This window comes from Trachypithecus francoisi, unplaced genomic scaffold, assembly GCF_009764315.1.
Source record: "Trachypithecus francoisi isolate TF-2019V2 unplaced genomic scaffold, Tfra_2.0 Lachesis_group7, whole genome shotgun sequence".
NCBI classification, from domain to species: domain Eukaryota; kingdom Metazoa; phylum Chordata; class Mammalia; order Primates; family Cercopithecidae; genus Trachypithecus; species Trachypithecus francoisi.
The window spans coordinates 84933166-84954212 of record NW_022681472.1 but is presented as its reverse complement, the minus strand read 5'-3'; the positions used below and the strand labels follow the sequence as shown (position 1 = coordinate 84954212).

Here is a 21047-nt window from a genome sequence, read left to right as displayed (position 1 = left end):
GAGTTTTGCCATGTTGCCCAGGCTGGTCTTGAACTCTTGGCCTCAAGTGATCCCCCACGTTGGCCTCTTAAAGTGTTGGAATTACAGTCATGAGCTACCCTGCCTGGCCTTTGTTTTTATTTTACATTAGCAGATTGTAGTGTCATTAACTGAGGGAAATTTTGGTGTGAATTCTGTTTCTTGATATGCATCCTTCCTTTGTTTTTGTCTGGAATGCCCTTTCTTTTTTTCTTCAAACCCCCCAATAATCTCCTACTTCCTCTTACTGTTTTGCTCACTTTACACACATATCTTTTGTGGGAACCATTCTTTTTTTGGGGGGGTAAACCATTACCATTGAGTGTTTATCTCTCTACCACTGTACTTCCAGCTTGAGGAGGGTAAACCTGGTTTCTTACATATTTTGTTATTATCAGCACCTAATACATTGTAAACTTACAGCACTTAGTAAGCAGTTAGTTGTTGAACAAATAAATACAAGGGCTTTAGTCTTGGCAATGTTATTGGCTTAAGTAAAACCCTAAGATTTCGGTAAACTAAGGCATATAACCATTTCTGTGAAATTCAAGTTCTCTAAACATTTAAACGTATTTTGAGAAATCAAACATTTGTGGAAATGAACGATTTAAATGATTTAGTAGGATCTTAATTAACTAATTGGTAAGTTTTTTATGATGGTAGTTAGTGCTACAAATTCGTTTAAATTGTAAGTGTTAGGTCATTAAACTTCTTTAAAGCTTGTTGTTATGAAGAGAAAAATCTTGCTGTAGAGACAAACAATATTCATTTCCTGTTTGATTGTTTTGTTTCTTTTTTTTGAGGCAGAGTTTTACTCTTGTCGCCCAGGCTGGAGTGATCTCAGCTCACTGCAACCTCCCCCTCCCAAGTTCAAGCAGTTCTGCCTCAGCCTCCCGAGTAGCTGGGATTATAGGCACCCACCACCATGCCCAGCTAATTTTTGTATTTTTAGTGGACACAGGACTTCACCATGTTGGCCAGGCTGGTCTCGAACTCCTGATCTCAGGTGATCCACCCACCTCCGCCTCCCAAAGTGCTGGGATTACAGATGCGAACCACCACTCCCAGCCTTTCTTTCTTTCTTTCTTTTTTAAAAAAATATAGAACTATGGGGTTTCACTCTGTTGGCCAAGTTGGTCTTGGACTCTTGGCCTCAAGCAATCCTCCTGCCTCAGCCTCCCATAGTGCTAGGGTTACAGATACGAGCCACTGTGTCCAGCCCGGGTTTTTGTTTTTTGTTTTTTTTTAATTGCAGTACTTCCCGTTTGGGAGAATTATTCTGCTTCTGTGTGGGGGAAGGCTTTCTACAATATAATAATAATAATGTTAATAATAGTGTTTTCTCTAAAGTCTGTTTATAGATTTGATTGAATGCATATTAAGATTCATTTGTAATCTTCTGGAATAGAGTATAGTGGTAGAAAAGTTTATATATAGGATATATCAAAGGGACCTTCTAGGGCTGTGAAGCTAGGATCTCCTAATGCTATGACCAAAGATTGAAGTTTTGCATAGGATCCCATAGTCACTAAGTAGTGCTGTTTTCCTAAGGAACTACAAGACATAGCGACACATAGTTCACTCAAAAATAGTCCATGATTGGTGATGTGAGAAAGTGTCTCCAAGTTTAAAAGAAAAAAGAAGGTTTACATAGAAAAATAACACTGGAGAACACAAAAATATAAGGTAAAAGTAATAAGCAATGGTAAGTGATTCATCTTACCAGGCTTGAAACAACTTACAAAGGTACCATTGTTGAACGTTGATAAATGAAGTAATAAAAGATAAATAAGCATTGAAATATAAAATATGTAAGCTAGAAAACTGAAAAGCTGTATTTAAATCTACTGTAGATGGGGGACAAATGTGTAACTATTCAGGCAGTTGAAATTTTTGTTGAGAAGTTGATGCGGGTTTAATGATACAAAGAGAAAAGATTTCTGAAGAGTAGAGAAACAAAGGAAGGTACAAATGAAAGATGAATATATACCAAATATACAAGTAACTGATGTGTTTTAACAGTCATAGGTCAATAACTAAATTGCTGATGGTGTTAATTAATAAGACTTAGAGCAGCCAACTCTTCTATCTATGAAAAAGCACAGACAACAGAAAAAATGGTCAGCTTTGCTAGTAAGTGCACATCACTGTGAAGAAGTTTTAGTTGGTTTGTGAAGAAATGGTAGTCTCAGTCACTTCAAGAAGTATTGTAAAATGGGTAGTCTTTTTGGAGGTCGGTTTGGCAGTATGTTAAAAATATAAAATTGTTTGTGCTCTTGCACCAGGTACTTATATTTTATAAAACATTCCAAACAACTGTAATTTAAGAGGAAATGTCAATGTAAAAACTAGTATGGCCGCCTTATTCATAGTAGCAAAATGGGGAAGCAATTCACAGAGTTATGGTGAAGATAAAATTAGACAACCCATGTAAACAGCATAGCACCGTGTCTGATACAAAGCTAACATAAACCGAGAATTGTCTTATTACTACTATACTAATGATGTTGCATTATATATTAATATATTTTAGTTTAAATAATTTTTTAAGCATTGCAAAATAGAATAAAATTTGATTTAAGATAGAATCTATTAAATAAACAATGCTTATTGTCTAGGATTAACCACCTAGAGGGAAATAAATACTTTCCATTAATGTAATATGTCCATAACCGCCTTAACATTTTTTTTGTAAATTAAAAAAAAATAAATAGCCGGGTTTGGTGGCACACACCTGTAATCCCAGCACTGGGAGGCTGAGATGGGTGGATCACCTGAGATCAGGGGTTCAAGACCAGCCTGATTAACAGGGTGAAACCCCATCTCTACTAAAAAAAAAAAAAAAGCCAGATGTGGTGGCACATGTCTGTAATTCGAGCTACTTGGGAGGCTGAGACAGGAGAATCACTTATACCTGGGTGGCGGAGGTTGCAGTGAGCCGAGATTGCACCATTGCACTCCAGCCTGGGCAACAAGAGTGAAACTCCGTCAAAATAAATAAATAGAGACTTGCTATGTTGCCAACACTGGTCTTGAACTCCTGGCCTCAAGCGATCCTTGTGTCTCAGCCTCCCAAAGTGCTGAGATTACAGGCGTGAGCCAGTGTGCCCAGCCAGTTTTAACATTTTTGAAAATAGGTTATACCTGCTCCGTAATAACCTCACCACTGACATTTACTAAGTGCCCCTTTCCCTTTTACATGTTGGCTATAATGGACGTTGACCCAAAACCTTACCTAACAGAGTGAAATTATTGTGAGAGGACAAGGAATTAGAAGTATAAGGAAGAACCATAAAATATTTATTGTAAGGGAGCAGCCAGTGTCTTCAGTTCTAAATCCAGGCAAGGCAGGGCCAGGGAAATAGTTATCTGTGCCCAGTTATGAAAATGGGTGACATTTGCTGGAGCATTTTTATATTGTGAGAATGAATTGATATTTAGAAAAGCATTTTTAGATCCTTGCGAGAAAAATAGGATCGACTTCTTTAAGAGAAGAAAATAAAATTTTAACTTTATTTGCTTTTTTGTTGTTACTGTTTTTTAGTTTAATAGACATTTATTCCTTTAGTTGAATAATCTCTATACAGTCAAAATGTATGATTTAAGTTACTATTATTATTATTTTTTAGTAGAAAGAAATTTAGATCTCAACAGCTTCTGTGAACTTTATGAATATTTCCTGAAAATCAGTTAACCAAGCCTTTTGAATCCCATAGAGAAGATAGGAGAAAAATTGGTCCAGAGAAACCAGTATTTAAATTAAAGCCAGCAAATCCAGAATGTAGAATTGTGCAATTCCTTTTCTGCATTTCCTTCACACTCAAATTTACCCTGGGAGACAGTAGCCTAGTCTATGGAAAAACGTGATAAAGACAAATGCAATGCACTGTGTTGGTATGTAAATGTTGGCACATATCTGATGTTCCAGCTTTGTGGAATGATAAGGTAATTTTAGGGTAGTTTGAGCAGGGACAAGAGAAGTAACTGCAGACAACACATACGGTTAGATTGGAAACCGGAAACTTCTGTTGGCTCAATTATGACTTTTCTCTGTAGCCTGTGAGTGTGGACAGAGTGGGTTGGCTCAAGATGTTTTTATTTGTAAGGCTGACTGGTCTAAGAATGATGTACATACTTCTAAATAGCCAACTATTTTCCCCTGATGTGGCTGAAGGAAAGGATTCATAATGGTCACAAGTTAGTGTTACTGATAAGTATTTTTAAAACTTGATTAAAGTTGACTTTTTCTACCCTCACACTTCAAAGGTATTTATCTAAAGCTTACTGGCTTCCCATCCTAGCATTGATTAGTGGTTTGCAAAAGTTAAGGTTAATAATTCATACTTATATAACATTCATTTTCACAATACACCAGTGTCAATAGCCCTACTGACTACTATCCATTAATTTGTATAGAGCTGTGAACTTTTATGTGAACTTAAAATGCTACTGTGGAGACTGAGGCAGTTTTGTTTAGGTTAACCCAGATTTGTTTCATTCCTAAGAATGCAATCCTCTTGTAACACATTTATTATTCTGAGAAATGGTGGCATTTTTGGAAACTTTTCTCTCAGAAACAGCAGTCATACAAATGGAACAATAAATAAAATTCAAAAATGTAGATTCTATTTGAGCCCATATTTTTCTACATATGGTCACGACATAGGGTTAAGGTATCATCCTCCCACTCTACAAATGTCTAAAGTGAAACTAAACTTAAAATCTGTACTTGCCGAAGCCAGCCACTTGAAAGTAAACCAGCACAGCGTTGCCATCACCCCAATAAAACTGTAGGATTAATCACGTGCACCAGACAAATCTGCAGAGCTAGTTAAAGAATTTATTTTAAACCTCCTGTATCACACAGCGTGTTTTAAACACTTGACATGTAACTCCAAAGTTTATATTACTAGAAAGAAGACATACTATCACTTTAAGTTTTATGATTTGACAAAGCATTCGTGAAATAATCTGCAGACTGTTTTTAACAGACAAGTAACACCTGTAAACAGATGTAACTGTCCTAAGTTGTTAATTAGATATTAATTATACAAACATTACATATATTAGTGGTGAAGGTGGAGCTGGAGAGCATTATACCTTCTCTAAGCTGCATGGCAAGAACCAGACACAGTTTTGTGGAATTTAGGGACCATCCAACCCATTGCTTTTTCAGCCTGCAGATGTCAGCCCACGCATCACCCTGTGCTTGTAGACTGGTTTGGTGATCTGCTGGGTGTCAGGACTTCTTCTATAGCTTTATGGAATTGATCAATGAGGAAAACCTCAAAAATGTGTACGTGGAATCTTCACCAACCCAGTAAGAATTCAGGACACGGCCCCACAGTGGCATCCAGCTCACTCCTTTGCAGTGTACCGAAGGCTTCGAGCAAACTTCAGCAGATTAACACCATAAAGGACAGGCTACCTGTACGTTGCACCCTTAGGAACTGGGCATTTTCAGCCGCCACAGTACACATGAATCTTATATATGACATAGCCTTGTGTGGCTTAGTCTGCACACTTTATTGGGCTGGGTGGGGCCAGGATCTCTGTGGAGAGAAGAGAACTGATGGTACTGCCAACAGTGGACCATCAGTGAAAGCACATTACATCAAACTACTGCCTCCATGCCTCCTGGATGGAATTGTATGTACCCATCTTGGCTTATTTGATGGTTGCCAGTAGGCAGAAAGGCTTATTTACTTGTTTGCTGAATAACAAATACAAGAAACAAATTTTTACTACCTGATAGAAATCATTACCAAGTCTGGGCCTGAGGCCAAAGGATTTTTTTTCATATATATCAGCATATCAGGGTCTCTTTGAAATGTCCTTATTACAGTAGAAGGTGAACAAAGGATTGTTACATGTTGTAATGTCAGATTTTCTTCAGTATTACAGTATTTCTGGATTAATGACATAAGTAGGATTGACTTCAGGTTTCTATTGGGTTTAAGCATCATTTTAAAATATTGAATAAAACATCAATTTGAAAATGGTGCCCAAGCTTATAAAGTGAATTGCTTACCCAGTATATAGCCCATTAATTCAGTTTGCAGCTAATTTGTTCAGAGCATGCTTTAGATCTGTCTGGGTTCAATTTTATTTTGCTTTCCTGTGTTTTTGTTTTTTGTGTGGATGGAGTCAGAGTACTAGTGCCTTGGGAGTATTGAGACATGTCATGTAACATCTTGATAGTGTTGATAAGCAGGTCCCTGCTTTAGTTCTGAATTTCAGATGGTATGTTTAGTTTGTTTCAAGATGTTAGAGAAAGTAAATCAGGTTGTTAAAAAATGTGTTAACTTCTGTAAAGCAGTACAAAAAACATCTATAGGCAAATGAAAGATAGAGACAAGAAAATATGTATTTTTGGAAATAACCCTCTGTATTCAGAAAAGATTGCTTGATGATTTGAAGGACTGGGTATAGAAGAAGTCATTTATATTAAGGATCTCTAGATTATATTTTCTTCCCTTTCAGATTTGAAACTGGTTTTTTCATCTTATTCAGGAAAGCCTGAGAAAAATTGGTATCTAGAATAGGATTTTAGTTATAGAGAATAGGTGTCTGTGACAATTCTTTTTTTTTGTTTTTTTTGAGACAGTCTTACTCTGTCACCTAGGCTGGAGGGCAATGGCATGCTCTTGGCTCGCTGCAACCTCTACCTCCTGGGTTCAAGCGATTCTCCTGCCTCAGCCTCCTAAGTAGCTGGGATTACAGGCACGCACCAGCATGTCTGGCTAATTTTTCTATTTTTAGTGGAGACGGGGTTTCACCGTGTTGGTCAGGCTGGTCTCAAACTCCTGACCTCGTGATCTGCCTGCCTTGGCCTCCCAAAGTGCTGGGATTACAGGCGTGAGCCACGGCGCCCAGCCGACAATTCTTAAATCACAGTTTCAGCTTGATTTAGGTTCTTAAGTCGTAGGTAGTTTTCTTAATGCTAGTTTGGACCCTGAAATTTTAATTATTGGAAATTTCTTAGCCTGTTCCCAGAGTTGGCATATTATTGCCTTACTTTTTGAGTTTTATTTTCTTCTACTAAAATAATACTTTGACAAAGAAATACTAAGAGACTCTGTGCTATGGGAAACGTGCAAATTTTTTTTGTGGATCTGTTGGGCACCAAGGCATAATATATTTCACAAACACATTGGACCATTTTAAAATTTTCATTATGTTCGTATCTATTGCAAGGATAACTAAGAATTTATTATAATAGGTTGAAGTATCTATAGAGTTGAGAAGACCCACTCTTAGCACTCCTCTGTGGAGTTGAGAAGACTCACCTTTAGCACTCAATAGAATATTCAGTACTGAGCTGTGCGTGGTAGCTCACGCCTATAATCCCAGCACTTTCGGAGGCCAAGGTGGGTGGATCACCTGAGGTCAGGAGTTCGAGACCAGCCTGGCCAACATGGTGAAACCCCGTCTCTACTAAAAATAAAAAAAATTAGCTGGGCGTGGTGGCACATGCCTGTAGTCCCAGCTACTTGGGAGGCTAAGGCAGGAGAATCACTTGAACCTGGGAGGCAGAGGTTGTAGCGAGCCAAGATCACGCCACTGCACTCCAGCCTGAGGTGACAGAGTGAGACGCTGTCTCAAAAATAATAATAATAATAATAATCAACACTCCTAGGTTCAATATTCTGTATTTTATAGATTATACCAGGGTTTCCTATGTTTGCTAAAGCTTGCATTTTAATGTAAAAATGAACTGTTTTATTTTTTTTTTAAATCTAACTATTTTTATTCTTTGGGTTTTGAAGGCAATCCAGCATCCAGCAGATGAGAAGTTGCAAGAGAAGGCATGGGGTGCAGTTGTTCCACTAGTAGGCAAATTAAAGAAATTTTATGAATTTTCTCAGAGATTAGGTAAGTTGAACGTTTTGTTAATTGTGACTTGCCTAGTGAAAAAGATGTTTATTCATTCCAGAAATTTAGAGTATTTTATATTCATAATGCTGAATTTGGTTTAGTATCTGTTTTATAAGTAAATCAAGTTTGTTAGACCATAAAATTATAGTGTAATCTTCTTTCAACCCTGGCCTTTTAATTCATTTAGACCATTTTTGTCCACAAGCTATTTTCCTCATCATCTGTGATTTTACATACACGAATCCGAGCATTGATTTTAAATGATTTTTTTTTTTTTTTTTTTTTTTTTTTTGAGGCGGAGTCTCGCTCTGTCGCCCAGGCTGGAGTGCAGTGGCCGGATCTCAGCTCACTGCAAGCTCCGCCTCCCGGGTTTACGCCATTCTCCTGCCTCAGCCTCCCGAGTAGCTGGGACTACAGGCGCCCGCCACCTCGCCCGGCTAGTTTTTGTATTTTTAGTAGAGACGGGGTTTCACTGTATTAGCCAGGAGGGTCTCGATCTCCTGACCTCGTGATCCGCCCGTCTCGGCCTCCCAAAGTGCTGGGATTACAGGCTTGAGCCACCGCGCCCGGCCGATTTTAAATGATTTTAAGAACACAAAAGTTTAACTAACCAAGGGCCTGAGGATTACTTTCCCATATATGGGAAAAGGACTTACTGTAGAGATGGAGAGAAATTCTACCAAGTGATTTCTCATAATAGGACCCTTTAGCATCCAAAGAAATCAAAGAGGTTTTCTTGAAATTTTCACTGGTTACGCTCAATTCATGTATATAAAACTGTAGAAGATGAGAAATAGGCTGGGCGTGCTTGCTCCTGTCTGTAATCCCATCGCTTGGAGGCTGAGGTTGAGAGATTGCTTGAGCTCAGCAGTTCGAGACCAGCCTGGGCAACATGGCAAAATCCTGTCTTTAAAAACAAACAAACAAAAATAAGCTGAGTGTGATGGCACTTGCTTGTGGTCCCATCTACTCTGGAGGCTAAGGTGGGAGGATCACCTGAGCCCAGGAGGTCAAGGCTGCAGTAGCTGTGATGACACCACTGCACTCCAGCCTGGGCGACACAGTGAGACCCTGTCTTGAGAGAGCGAGAGCGAGCGAGTGAGAGAGAGCAAGAGGGCTAGTGATATACCCAGAGTTTGGGAAAAATTATTCAAAGTTCAGAATTGTGTCTTCAATATGAGCAAGCAAAATTGGAACTCCCTTTGTTGGAGGAGGAAGAGGCAGAGCAGGTAAGATTTAGCCAGTTAGCTCTTTGTGTGATTTTAAAGTTGTAAATTTGAAGCACTTTATTTTGTACAGTTATAGGCACAGGAGAGGAATAGTATAGATGTATGTCAGAAATTAGAATGATTTGAATGTAGTTAAAACACATACTTTCATAAAGTTTGAATTTTTGAAATGCATAAATGTTACTAATCATAAGAAAATCATACTGTGATTGTTTGTTTTTTAAATCTATAAGTCAGAAACCAGGGGGTATATACTGGAAGACTAAAGTAAACTGGGGACTCAAAAGCTAAATTTAAACTTGAGATTTGATTTGTCTGGCCCACATAATTTTAAAATTTTCTAATTAGTTGCCAGGTTTAACACTTGGTCACTGTATGGTTTTGTTTTTGGTTTTTTTTTTTAAAGCCTCCGACTAGCAATAATTAATCTGCATGTTAGTGAGCCAGAACCACATGGCAAACCATCTCTGTCTCCATTAGTTAGGACTTGTGCTTTCTAGTTTGTAGTAAGTTTTTATTGTTTCATGTTTTTTAATATCTTACTCTATTTATATTTGCTGCTTGGCCATTTGTATTTGTAACTTCTGAAGTTTAAGTTCCATTTTTTTTTTTTTTTTGAGACGGAGTCTCGCTCTGCCGCCCAGGCTGGAGTGCAGTGGCCGGGTCTCAGCTCACTGCAAGCTCCGCCTCCTGGGTTTACGCCATTCTCCTGCCTCAGCCTCCCAAGCAGCTGGGACTACAGGCGCCCGCCATGTCGCCCGGCTAGTTTTTTTTTTGTATTTTTTAGTAGAGACGGGGTTTCACCATGTTAGCCAGGATGGTATCGATCTCCTGACCTCGTGATCCGCCCGTCTCGGCCTCCCAAAGTGCTGGGATTACAGGCTTGAGCCACCGCGCCCGGCCTAAGTTCCATTTTTAAAAAATGTCTATGTTCTGAAAAAAAGTGAGACAATTGCTGTTTTTCCTTTAGATGCAGTATGGCCTGTTAAATGTAATGTTAAGACAGACAATAGTTTGGATAGAAATATTGTGTAAATTATCTTTTTCTTACTGGAAATAAGAATTGTAGTTTATTTTCCCAATTTTAGAATTAGTTATTTTACATTATTTGTCTTTTAATCAAGTGTCTCCATAGTCTGTAGCTTTGTACTTTATAACCTCAGCCTAGGTTTTCTGTCTTGGTTGTCTTGTCTACTATATACAGCTTTTCTTATGCTGGTTTCAGGCTGCATTTATAGTTAAATTGCTTTTGATGGTGCTCAGGTGCTATTCAAGCTCATCTTGGTCTTTTAGCATATCCCAATAAACAAAGAATACTTGTAAAATAGGCCAAACTAGTTGAACATAAGTGCTATATTTTTACCATGGGAATTGATCGGTCTCGTGGTGTATGTCCCATCATGGGTGCTATTCCAGCACAGACAGCACCGTGGAGCAGCATGCAACTGTGAAGACGCACATGATCCTTCAGAATCTTTCAGTTCTAAGGAGAAGGTTTCTTGGTCTGAGCACTACAGATACACCAGGGGTTATACTTCAGAAGAAGGACCCTGATCCCTTGCCAGTTTGCATACTTACAGTGGAACAGGGCAAGGATTACCTGCTTAATTTGAAGATACTCAGTTTTGCTGACAGGGTTTAACCACACCGCCCTGGTAAACTTGCCATACTTGCTTGTTCTGTACTTGGTTGTTTAGTTCTGAGGCCTTGGAGCCCCTCCTGTTGAGGCAGATACCTAAGGGAAGGTTGTATGGTCAGGCAGTAGGACAAACTGCTTTGTCTCCCCTCCTCAGTCTTCCTCATGCTTTAGGGGCTTACATTAGGGACTGCCTCCAAGGGTCATAATGAGTAAGTCCCTCCAACATGTTAGCTTCTTTTCACTGGGCAGAATTTATCAAAATGTATTTTAAAGGCCCCAAATGCCCACTGTAATTGTGGTCATGACTCTTGGTTGTCTTAAATCCTTTACAATCCATGTCCTTGGGTTCTCTTCTGAGGATTTGAGAATAGATAGATGGCAGTTGGTGAGAATAAATGACTGTTATCTCTATAGGGAAACTCTCCCTAGGGGCCTCTTCTTTCTAGTCAGCTAGTTATTCTTCCCTGTCCTAGCTTGTGGACTGATTTGTCGTCTGTATCATTCCTTCTGGTTGTCTTTTCCTTGCAAGCGCCTTCTTTGGTTTTGGCTCCTGCACTTATCTGCCAGCTTCCTTTAGTTCTTCCAGAATTTAGGGCTTAATAGCCTATTAATTTTCTCCTGGTCATCTGCTTTTTAAAAAATAATAATCTTACGGTTTTGTTTTAGGAGCTTCATCTGAGTCCAATCCCAGTCATCTTTTCTTTGTCCTCTCTTTCTCTCCAACTCATCCAGAGACCTCTGGGACATTTTCTGTGGGGTTCTTTGTCTCCAGTTTCGCTTGAGACAGAGCATTGTAGGCTAGTAGGACTGACTTGTGCTGGCACAGGCCTGCAGGGTGAGGCTGATCTAGTGGCTTCAAAGCAGATTAGCAGATTATCATCTTGAGTTTCCCTTTCATCGTAGATCTGCCATTGAGGGCCTCAGCCATTCATAGACAAAAGTTCTGCAACTAATGGTCACTGACCATCCCAACTTAGCCAAGCAACCTGACTCCAATCCCAAAAGTGGTAGAGAACTTGGAATGCTGAAATTAACCCTGAGACTTGGTAAAGTCTAGGCAAATGCATTTTTCTTTTTTTCTTTAACAGACTATAATAATATTTTGTAAAAAATTTTTTTTTCTGTTCTGTGTCTCTCTTAGTTTTCCACTTAACACCAACAGATAGACTGAATCTTTGGAGAAGTAAGCCATTTTTAAAGTATAACCCAAAATGTTTGACTTTTAATTGATCTTCTTCACATCCACTGTTACACCTCGATACACCATCCATACCCCTACAGTCCATGCTCCACACTGCACATGAAGTAGCATTTTAAAATGCTAATCTGATGATGCTACTCCTCCGCTTAAATGATTTCTCCAGGGACATTAGGATGCCAAAGCCGGAGTACTTAATGTGGTACACAAATTTTGTGTGTATTAATTATATTAGTCCTCGTTACCCTCCTAATTGCCCTCTGTACTCTTACATTGGTGGTCTTGCAGTTCCTCAAGTGTGTCATGCTCTTCTCAGTTCAGGGTCTGGCTCCCTGCCTTTCTGTCTGCAAACCCATGTTCATCCTTACTACATACTTCAGTCTCAGTCCAGGAGTCACTTATTCGGGGAAATCTTTTCCTAGGCCTTCCATTAGATGAAGTCTTATTTTTATACCTTTCCACTGTACTGTGTACTTATTTTCAGCACATATCACAACTGTAATCATTTGTCTTCTCTATATATAATAAGGCTCCATATGAGCACAGGGAGCATGTCTGTCTATATCCATTTTCCCAGTGTTTGGCACAGGGTAGCCAGTAAGTACATTTTCTGACTTACTGGGAAAAAAAAAGGATAATAGCTGTCATTTGGAGTTATTATATGGATGAGAAATAATGTCTGTGAAGAGATAGTTCAGTACCTGGTATCTAACAGACGCATAAGAAGTACCTACTGTTGTTTTTAATCAGTAGATTAATGTTTTGTAGGGTTACAGAAGTAATTGGTACTATTGGTAGTAATCAGGAGGTTAATGTTTTATGAGGTTACAGAAGGCTACGTACAATGTTGCTTTATTTCAGAGAGTTTATTGTGGTAGAAAGAATAGGGCTTTGGAGTCAGAAATACGTAGCATTTACTAGCTATAACTTTGGGCTCTAAGCTCTTTGAAACTCATTTGATCCATCTGCAATGACCATGTCATAGTTGATGGTGAAAATCAAATGGGAGATTATATTCATTGTACAGTAGATGTTGACTCATACGTAAATCTTCATAAATAGAAAAACTGGGGTTTATTGTAAGTTACGGGCTGATGACCTGACAAGTTTTAAATTTATCATTAATATTTGTTTATTAATCTGACATTTATTAATGTCAGATCATAATTTAACTCTGTAAGTTCTTATTTTCTCTGATCGCAATCTAGCAGCATTTTCCAGTTCTGTGATCTGTAACTGAATTCGTTTGATTTCTATGACTTTTTGAAATACTGAAATGAAATATTAGTATTTAGTATTTAATATTAGTATTACTATTTAGTATTTCCATTATCAAACACGGTATTTATTAGCCTAGCATCCCAAAAGTGGCACTTATTTCAAAGGGACCATTTTGTTCATGTAATGAATTAGAATATTTATATTGTAGCCTTGAAATGTCAAGTTCTAAGACAAGAAGTTTATTGAACCACATATTTTGTTCTCTTTAGTAACTGAAAGCAAACAGTTTGTGTTTATAAATAAAGAACATATTCAAAGTATGAGAAATTGGTAATTGATTCATAGGCATATACAAACAGTGTGGACACAGTGCCATTGAAGAAAGTTACTCAGTTGTAGATAATAGTTACCATTTCATAAAACCAAATTCCACACTGTGTGAAATGATTAAAGTAATATAAAATTTGCCCTTTGATTCTGGTGTTGAATTCAAATTCACTTCTGCACTATTTTCAGTCTGGGTTTACAGAACTTTAAACCCTTGAATTAGTCCCTTTAAGGTATTTTGTTAAACGGTATTCATAATATGTGCAGTACATTAGTAATGGCAACATTTAAACTTCTTAATTAGTTTTTATTATATTTAGATCATCTGTTTTTTTAAAGAGAACTTTTCTGGGAATTAACATTTATGAATTGTTCATTTTTTAATAAACAAATATCACACAGATACAAACAACTTAATGTTTTTTTCGATTTTTTTCTTTAGAAGCAGCATTAAGAGGTCTTCTGGGAGCCTTAACAAGTACCCCATATTCTCCCACCCAGCATCTAGAGCGAGAGCAGGCTCTTGCTAAACAGTTTGCAGAAATTCTTCATTTCACACTCCGGTTTGATGAACTCAAGGTAGAATTATCTATTGGCCCTGATTGTTATGAAAATCATGAATCTTTTAATGAGTACTGGGAGAAAAAGCCGGGAAACATTGTTAAAACGTATTTAAATGATGTCTGCTAGACCTTAATAAAAATGGAAAACTGGATTTAGAAATTATGACTAGTCTTTTGATATATGGCAAAGAGCAAATTACTGAGTATTCAGTCTCAATCTTTTTTTATTTTTTGAGACAGAGTCTTGCTTTGTCACTCAAGGTGAAGTGCAGTGGTGTGATCTCAGCTCACTGCAACCTCTGCCTCCTGGGTTCAAGTGATTCTCCCACCTCAACCTCCCGAGTAGCTGGGATTACAGGCATGTGCCACCATGCCTGGCTAATTTTTGTATTTTTAGTAGAGACGGGGTTTCACCACGTTGGCCAGGCTGATCTGGAACTCGTGACCTCAGGTGATCCACACCGTCTCAGCAGTCTTCATTTAACTTTGTTTAAAAATTATCTCCGAAACAAAATGTTGAGCTTCTTTTCTAATATTTTTTCTTTTCTGCTCACACCCCCTGCCCCCGTTTTTCAACACTGTTTTATATTAAAATGTTGCTAAAATTTGTTTTTCTCCCTTCCTTCTTTCCCGCTTTCTTCCTTTCTTTCTGCTTCTTTTTTCATCTGTCATTGTTTATACTATTTGGAACTATAAATACCTTGTTGTTAAAAAGAATGAATGTAAAGGAATAAGCACTAGGTCTCATATCAAGAGACCTGAGTTCCAGTTTATACTCTGCCACAGTAACCCCAGTCATGAGATGTTGGGCAGGTCCTTTGATTTTTCAGGGCCTCTGGTACCCTGTCTAGAAAATGGAAGAGCTGGATTCCAAACTTCAGCATTTTATAATTGTATCACAGTCAGATTTGTATGTAAAATTCTAGGTTGAGGATTGCTCTGTTGACCATATATACATACTTTTATCGTAGTAACTAAAAACAAGTGCCTAAACAGTCCTTTTTGTTTTTGTTTGATAAACAAGCTTTTAGTACATTACCTGAAATCAACTGAAAAGAAAAGGGAAAGTATACTGCCTGCGGTCTTTTGTTTTGTATGTTCAGTAAGGACTGAATACAGTTGTAAGCCACCTTAGATTATACCAGTTCTAGTTCTTAAAATGATACCATGAATTATGCAATGTTTTATACTAATTAAAACTGAAGATTTTTCACTTAATTTTTTACATTAGCGTTTAGTACATAACATTTTTTTTCCCACAAATGTCTTATTCAGATGACAAATCCTGCCATACAGAATGATTTCAGCTATTATAGAAGAACATTGAGTCGTATGAGGATTAACAATGTACCGGTAAGTTAATGCTTTGAATTAGGGGGATGGTAAGAATAACTTAGTGCTCAGCCTGTTCATTTGATTATTTTGTTTGTTCATTCAGATAGCGTTAAAGCTAGTAATAAAGTTAGTAACTATGGGCAGCCACAGCTGTAGGAAGAAAAGCAAACTGTAACAAACCGTATGGTATTTACCTGGTTTTCTTCACAGTCTCTTAAATTCCCACAACTACTTCAACAAAATGGCTTGTCTGTATAATGTTGATACTTATAAAATTTCACGATGTACTCTCATTTTAACTGTACAGAAATTTTGTGAGTTCATAGTTACGAGTATTTTGTCTCCGTATTAGTAGAATGGAAGTCGTGGAAATTATCGTGAGTTAATTTCTCGGAGAGAAATCTTGAACCCAAGTCAGTTTTCCTCCAAGAAATTAATGGTTAATGCTGGCACGAGGGGATAGCGAGGTCATGGTCGGTTAACACATCTGTGCCTGATATGGCTGTTTGAGAAAATGGCTTGTGCCTGCTCCTTGGCTAGTATAGCATTTCTTCTGGCTTCTTTAGGTCTGTTAACTTCTTACCATCCTCCTCTTAAGCTGTTTATTATCTTTTCTACCTCCAAGGAACTAAGTACCGTAAGTAAAACTAGAGCGGAAGAAAATACTAGCTTGTTCTCTGTGTATTCTGAGAACCTTATAATTGGTCTGAAAAATTTCAAAGATCAACCTTTGTTTCAAATAGATAGTTTAATAGAGAAGTACTGTAACTATGTAAGGAGTGATAAGTGGCATAAGAGATTTAAAATATATATATATCAAAGACTATCATTCATTTTCTTTTTCCTTGATAAACTATTTTAGGAAGCACTTGCACTAAGGCACTGAGTTGGAGGAAAAGATTCCTCTTTACGAAACATCTGTCACTTGCATCAATTTGATTTTTGCATTGACCAGTTCCTGGTGTGAGACTGACCTTAGCATCTGTCTTTTTTCATACCTACCATGTAAAATAAGATAAAAGCAAAGCAGCCAATCCTATACTATACCCGTCCTTGCCATCACTTAAGGCTAAAGACATTAGTCATCTTGGTTCTTCCTTTTACCCTCAATAATTACAGGTAAAAGCCAGTTGTTTTCAGAAATATCTCTGAAATGTCTTCTCCATCCTTTTCCATCTCCTCCTCCCACTGTTCCAACAGATAGCCTAATTCCCACTCTTTCTGGCAGTCATTCTGCACAGCATAACTCATTTTCAGACCTACAAGTCTTTTTCCATTTTCTTACAATCCGCCCATGATGATCAGTTAATTTTCTTTAGGAAATTGACTTAGTTGTCATTCCTTTCATCTAACACTCTAAATGGCTCCCCATTCCATATGGAAGAAAAATACGAACTTAAGCTAGCATTTAAGGTACTATACAATACAGTCTGGCCCCAACCTGTATCTTTCATTGGTTGCAGCCACTTATTACACTGAATATGCTGAATTACTCTTTAGGGAGTCATTTGAAAACGTACTGTTTCCCCTGCCAGATTGGAATACCTTGTTTATCTGCCCAATATCACCTGCAAAAGGATAACTCTTCTTCTCCTTAGTTTCTTCTATTCCAACTTAATGTTCCTCTGACTCCCTTTTTGTGTTATCACCTATTAGAATCTTACCATGGGTGTTGTATGGATACTTAATTGTTCATGATGGAGGACAGGGTACAATTTTATAATCATTTTTCTGTCCTCCATAACATTTAGAATCTCTTGTATGTAGTAGACAGCTCATCAAGGTTTTATTTAAATTCCTTAATAACATTTAAAATATTTTTGAAGAGGTTAATCTTTAAAAAAAAAATAACTTTTTTTTTTTAAAGAATATTTAAGTATTATCGATACATGAGCGTCTAAAATGTAATTGAGGCAGGCACCCTGCCTGGGTCCTTTTGTTATTGTTATTGTATGTAATAATTTGTGAACTAACATCAAGTGCTTTTACCTTCCCCACAGGCAGAAGGAGAAAATGAAGTAAATAATGAATTGGCAAATCGAATGTCTTTGTTTTATGCTGAGGCAACTCCAATGCTGAAAACCTTGAGTGATGCCACAACAAAATTTGTGTCAGAGGTAAGCATTGCCTAGGCAGTTGCTCTGTGTTGTTACTCATCCTCCTGTTGCAGACGTGATCTCAGCAAGCCCAAGACATTAAATACCATCTTGAAGCCAACAGACTCCCAGATGTATGTGTTGAGTCCTGACTTTTTTCTGAGGCCCATGTGTGCACACCTGTCCACCTATTTGCAGTGTCTCTGGAGTGGTCGACACCTCAGTGATACCTGATGGAACGGCCAAACCAAACTCTGGCTTGCCTTTTACAACCCTGCCCTTTCTTTAGTTTTTGCTTTTTCAATTAATAGTACCAGTGCAGGCAAAAACTTACAAGTTATGTCATCCTAAATTCCTTTCTTTTTTTTGTTTTTGAAACAGAGTTTCACTCTTGTTGCCCAGGCTGGAGTGCAATGGCACGATCTCGGCTCACTACAACCTCTGCCTCCCGGATTCAAGCGATTCTCCTGCCTCAGCCTCCCTAGTAGCTGGGGTTACAGGCATGTGCCACCATGCCTGGCTAATTTTGTATTTTTAGTAGAGACAGGGTTTCTCCATGTTGGTCAGGCTGGTCTCGAACTCCTGACCCCAGGTGATCCACCCGCCTCGGCCTCCCAAAGTGCTGGGATTACAGACGTGAGCCACCACGCCTGGCCATCATCCTATATTCCTTTCCATACCTCACTCCCTACATGTATTCCATGAAACAGTCTCGTTGACTTTCCCTCCAAAATACTAATATATCATGAATATGAAAAGTTACTTTCTTGCCACCAGCCACATCAGACTTCTCATCTGGATTACTGCATTTGTGTCCTGACCATTCTTATTTCCTCCACTCTTGCCCCAGTAAAGTCCTTTCTCCATAGAGCAGCCAAGTAATCTTAAAACATAAACCATGTTCCCTCCCTCCTCCATGTAAAATGTTCCCAGTGACTTCCTAGTACCCTTAGGATAAAATCCAACTATTGCATAGCCTGTAAAACTCTACACCTTTGACCCACTGTCTGCATTGTTGCAGTTGTTCTTACACAACTGAAATGCAAGTGCCTTTCAGAAGAGTACTGCCTTCGCTATCTTGCTCATAGCTGTATCCCCAGTGCTTGGAACAGTTGCTTAGAGTCTAGTGCATTATTTAGAAAATTAGTAGTAGGAACCAGGTTTTAAAGTTGCTAATTTTTCATATTATGCTAAATTTTAAATTGTGCTTAAGTAATAACTTTGTTACTTTTACTTTTTTTGTTCTTCATATACTTCTACAGAATAAAAATTTACCGATAGAAAATACCACAGATTGTTTAAGCACCATGGCTAGTGTATGCAGAGTCATGCTGGAAACACCGTGAGTATCAGCTGATCTTTTTCACTTTAACAGTGCTGTTGAGATGACTGATATTTCAAAACATGTTCATATATGAACATGTTTTATCTGGAAGGTGGAAAGTAAATATATTCCAAATATTGAATATTAATATATGAACAAACTTAAAATAATTTGGCTATTTAATATAACTTCTGGTTAAGTATAAAATGGAGTTAGTTGGTCTTCAGGTACCTCAGACTAGTCAGTCTGACTCAGACTCTTAGTTCTCTTCTTAGAACACAAATGTGGTGGTGGTTTTTTCGTGGCTGGGATGTGGGAAAAGAGCTTTAAAGCTCCCTGGTTATACTCACCATAAATGTTCTTTTTCCATATTTAGTAAAGAATCTTACCCTTTTGCCAAAGGGCTGGAATTATTCTTCTGTTTATCTCTTTTTCTCTCAATTATTAATTGTCACTCTTTTTTGGTTTTTTTCAACACGAACCTGAATTCTCTCTTTTTTTCTCTCCCGTCTAAAGCATTTATGATGTAGGATACAGTATGTCCTGGCTGGATTTTTCCTGTTAGCAGGCAGAAAGAATCTCCTCCTGGATTCCAGAATAATAAATACAGTCATGTGCTGCTTAATGACGTTTTGGTCAACAATGGGCCACATATACGATGGTCCAAAGCACTATACTGTACATCTTCTCATTAGAAAACCTTACGAAATAGGAGGGCAACAATGATCATAATCCTCTTCCTTCCCCCCCCACCAGCTTCAGGCAGTAAGGTCCTGGGAAATGAAGGGACACTATCCATGTGCTTGGATGTCTCTGTCTTGGTTCCGTACTCTTTCTGCTGTGATATACTGCCTTCTGTATATAGATAAAAGTTCAGTTTTCTTTTTCACAAATGAGAGGAGAATATGATTGAGTTTTAGTAAAATTGATATCCAGTAATACTATAATGTATTTAGATCGAGTTAGCCCCTAAATAGCAAACCTGCTTGCTCTATTAAGCTAGTGATTTTTCATCATAGGTGGTAACAGCCTTTATGTAGCACCCATTCTCTAAAATTGTTGCTATCAGTCTAGCAGAGGAGTAATACACTAATGTGGGTGCAGATATTATAGAAACCAGAATACATGGGTGATGACTGCTCCCCTCACCATCTTCTCATCTCTCTGGGGATCTCATTGTGGAGTAAGGGGCATAATGTTAGTATCCCTTTTAGAGATCAAAGCGGCAAGTCAGCATCAGCTTAAAGGTGAATCACCTCATTAAAGAATTTTGTATCTCTTTCAGGGAGTTGATATGGAAAGGAAAACAGACATAAGATTTGAATGTATCAGTGTAGCTACTTATGAACATACTGCATTCAACTGATTGATAGAAATTTGAATAAAATATTCCAGAAGAGGTTTTTCTTGTGCATGTGTTTTAAAAAGAATTTTGTAATGCACTTCTTCCATGCATATCTTATCTACTCTTCAGGGAATACAGAAGCAGATTTACAAATGAAGAGACAGTGTCATTCTGCTTGAGGGTAATGGTGGGCGTCATAATACTCTATGACCACGTACATCCAGTGGGAGCATTTGCTAAAACTTCCAAAATTGATGTAAGTTATTGTTTTATGTAAGTAATTTCAAACGAGTTTCTCCATGGAAACCATAGGATTTTATTTTATGATAAGAGCTAGCAAACTCTCACAAAACTCAGATTTATAGTTTGTGAAATGGTGGACTTTCATCTCCTCTGTCCTTGTGCTGTATTTCTTGTGGCCTGTATTCAGGTGGAATAGAATGATCAAAGGATGACTGTACTGTCTATTGAGTACCTCCTGGAAGGCTTCTACTACATATTTGGCAATATAAATAAATAATTAAATATAAGAAATGTTGAATCATGTCCTTTGGCCAAAGGCCATTTCAAATAAAATGTTTATTTCAGAATACTTATAAAAAGTCAGTAGTGCTGCCAGGTGTGCTGGCTCATGCCTGTAGCCCAAGCACTTTGGCAGGCTGAACTAGGAGGATCACTTGAGCCCAGGAGTAGAAGACCAGCCTGGACAGCATAGTGAGGACCCCATTTATACAAAAAAAGAAAAAAATTAGCCAGGTGTGGTGGCACACATTGGTAGTCACAGCTACGTTGAGAGGCTGGGAGTTCCAGCCTGCAGTGAGCCATGATCACACCACTGCATTCAGTCTGGGTGACAAGAGAGAGACCCTGTCTT

The 21047-nt window shown here is 38.1% G+C and overlaps 1 protein-coding gene and 1 non-coding gene across 35 annotated transcripts in view; both read left to right on the top strand.

Moving 5' to 3' along the window:
• CYRIB (CYFIP related Rac1 interactor B) overlaps positions 1–21047 on the top strand; it is a 177560-nt gene that overhangs the window by 147489 nt on the left and 9024 nt on the right. For all 34 annotated transcript variants that reach the window (XM_033202907.1, XM_033202908.1, XM_033202898.1 and 31 more), the window contains 6 exons: positions 7788–7893; positions 13953–14089; positions 15349–15426; positions 17409–17525; positions 18767–18846; positions 20303–20429. In XM_033202907.1, the coding sequence (XP_033058798.1) occupies positions 15349–15426; positions 17409–17525; positions 18767–18846; positions 20303–20429 (402 nt within the window). In that variant the 5' untranslated portion in view covers positions 7788–7893; positions 13953–14089. The remainder of the gene's footprint in view (positions 1–7787; positions 7894–13952; positions 14090–15348; positions 15427–17408; positions 17526–18766; positions 18847–20302; positions 20430–21047) is intronic.
• LOC117079696 lies at positions 1454–1580 on the top strand. Its single transcript, XR_004435551.1, has one exon. It is a non-coding gene; the product is annotated as a small nucleolar RNA SNORA25 (small nucleolar RNA).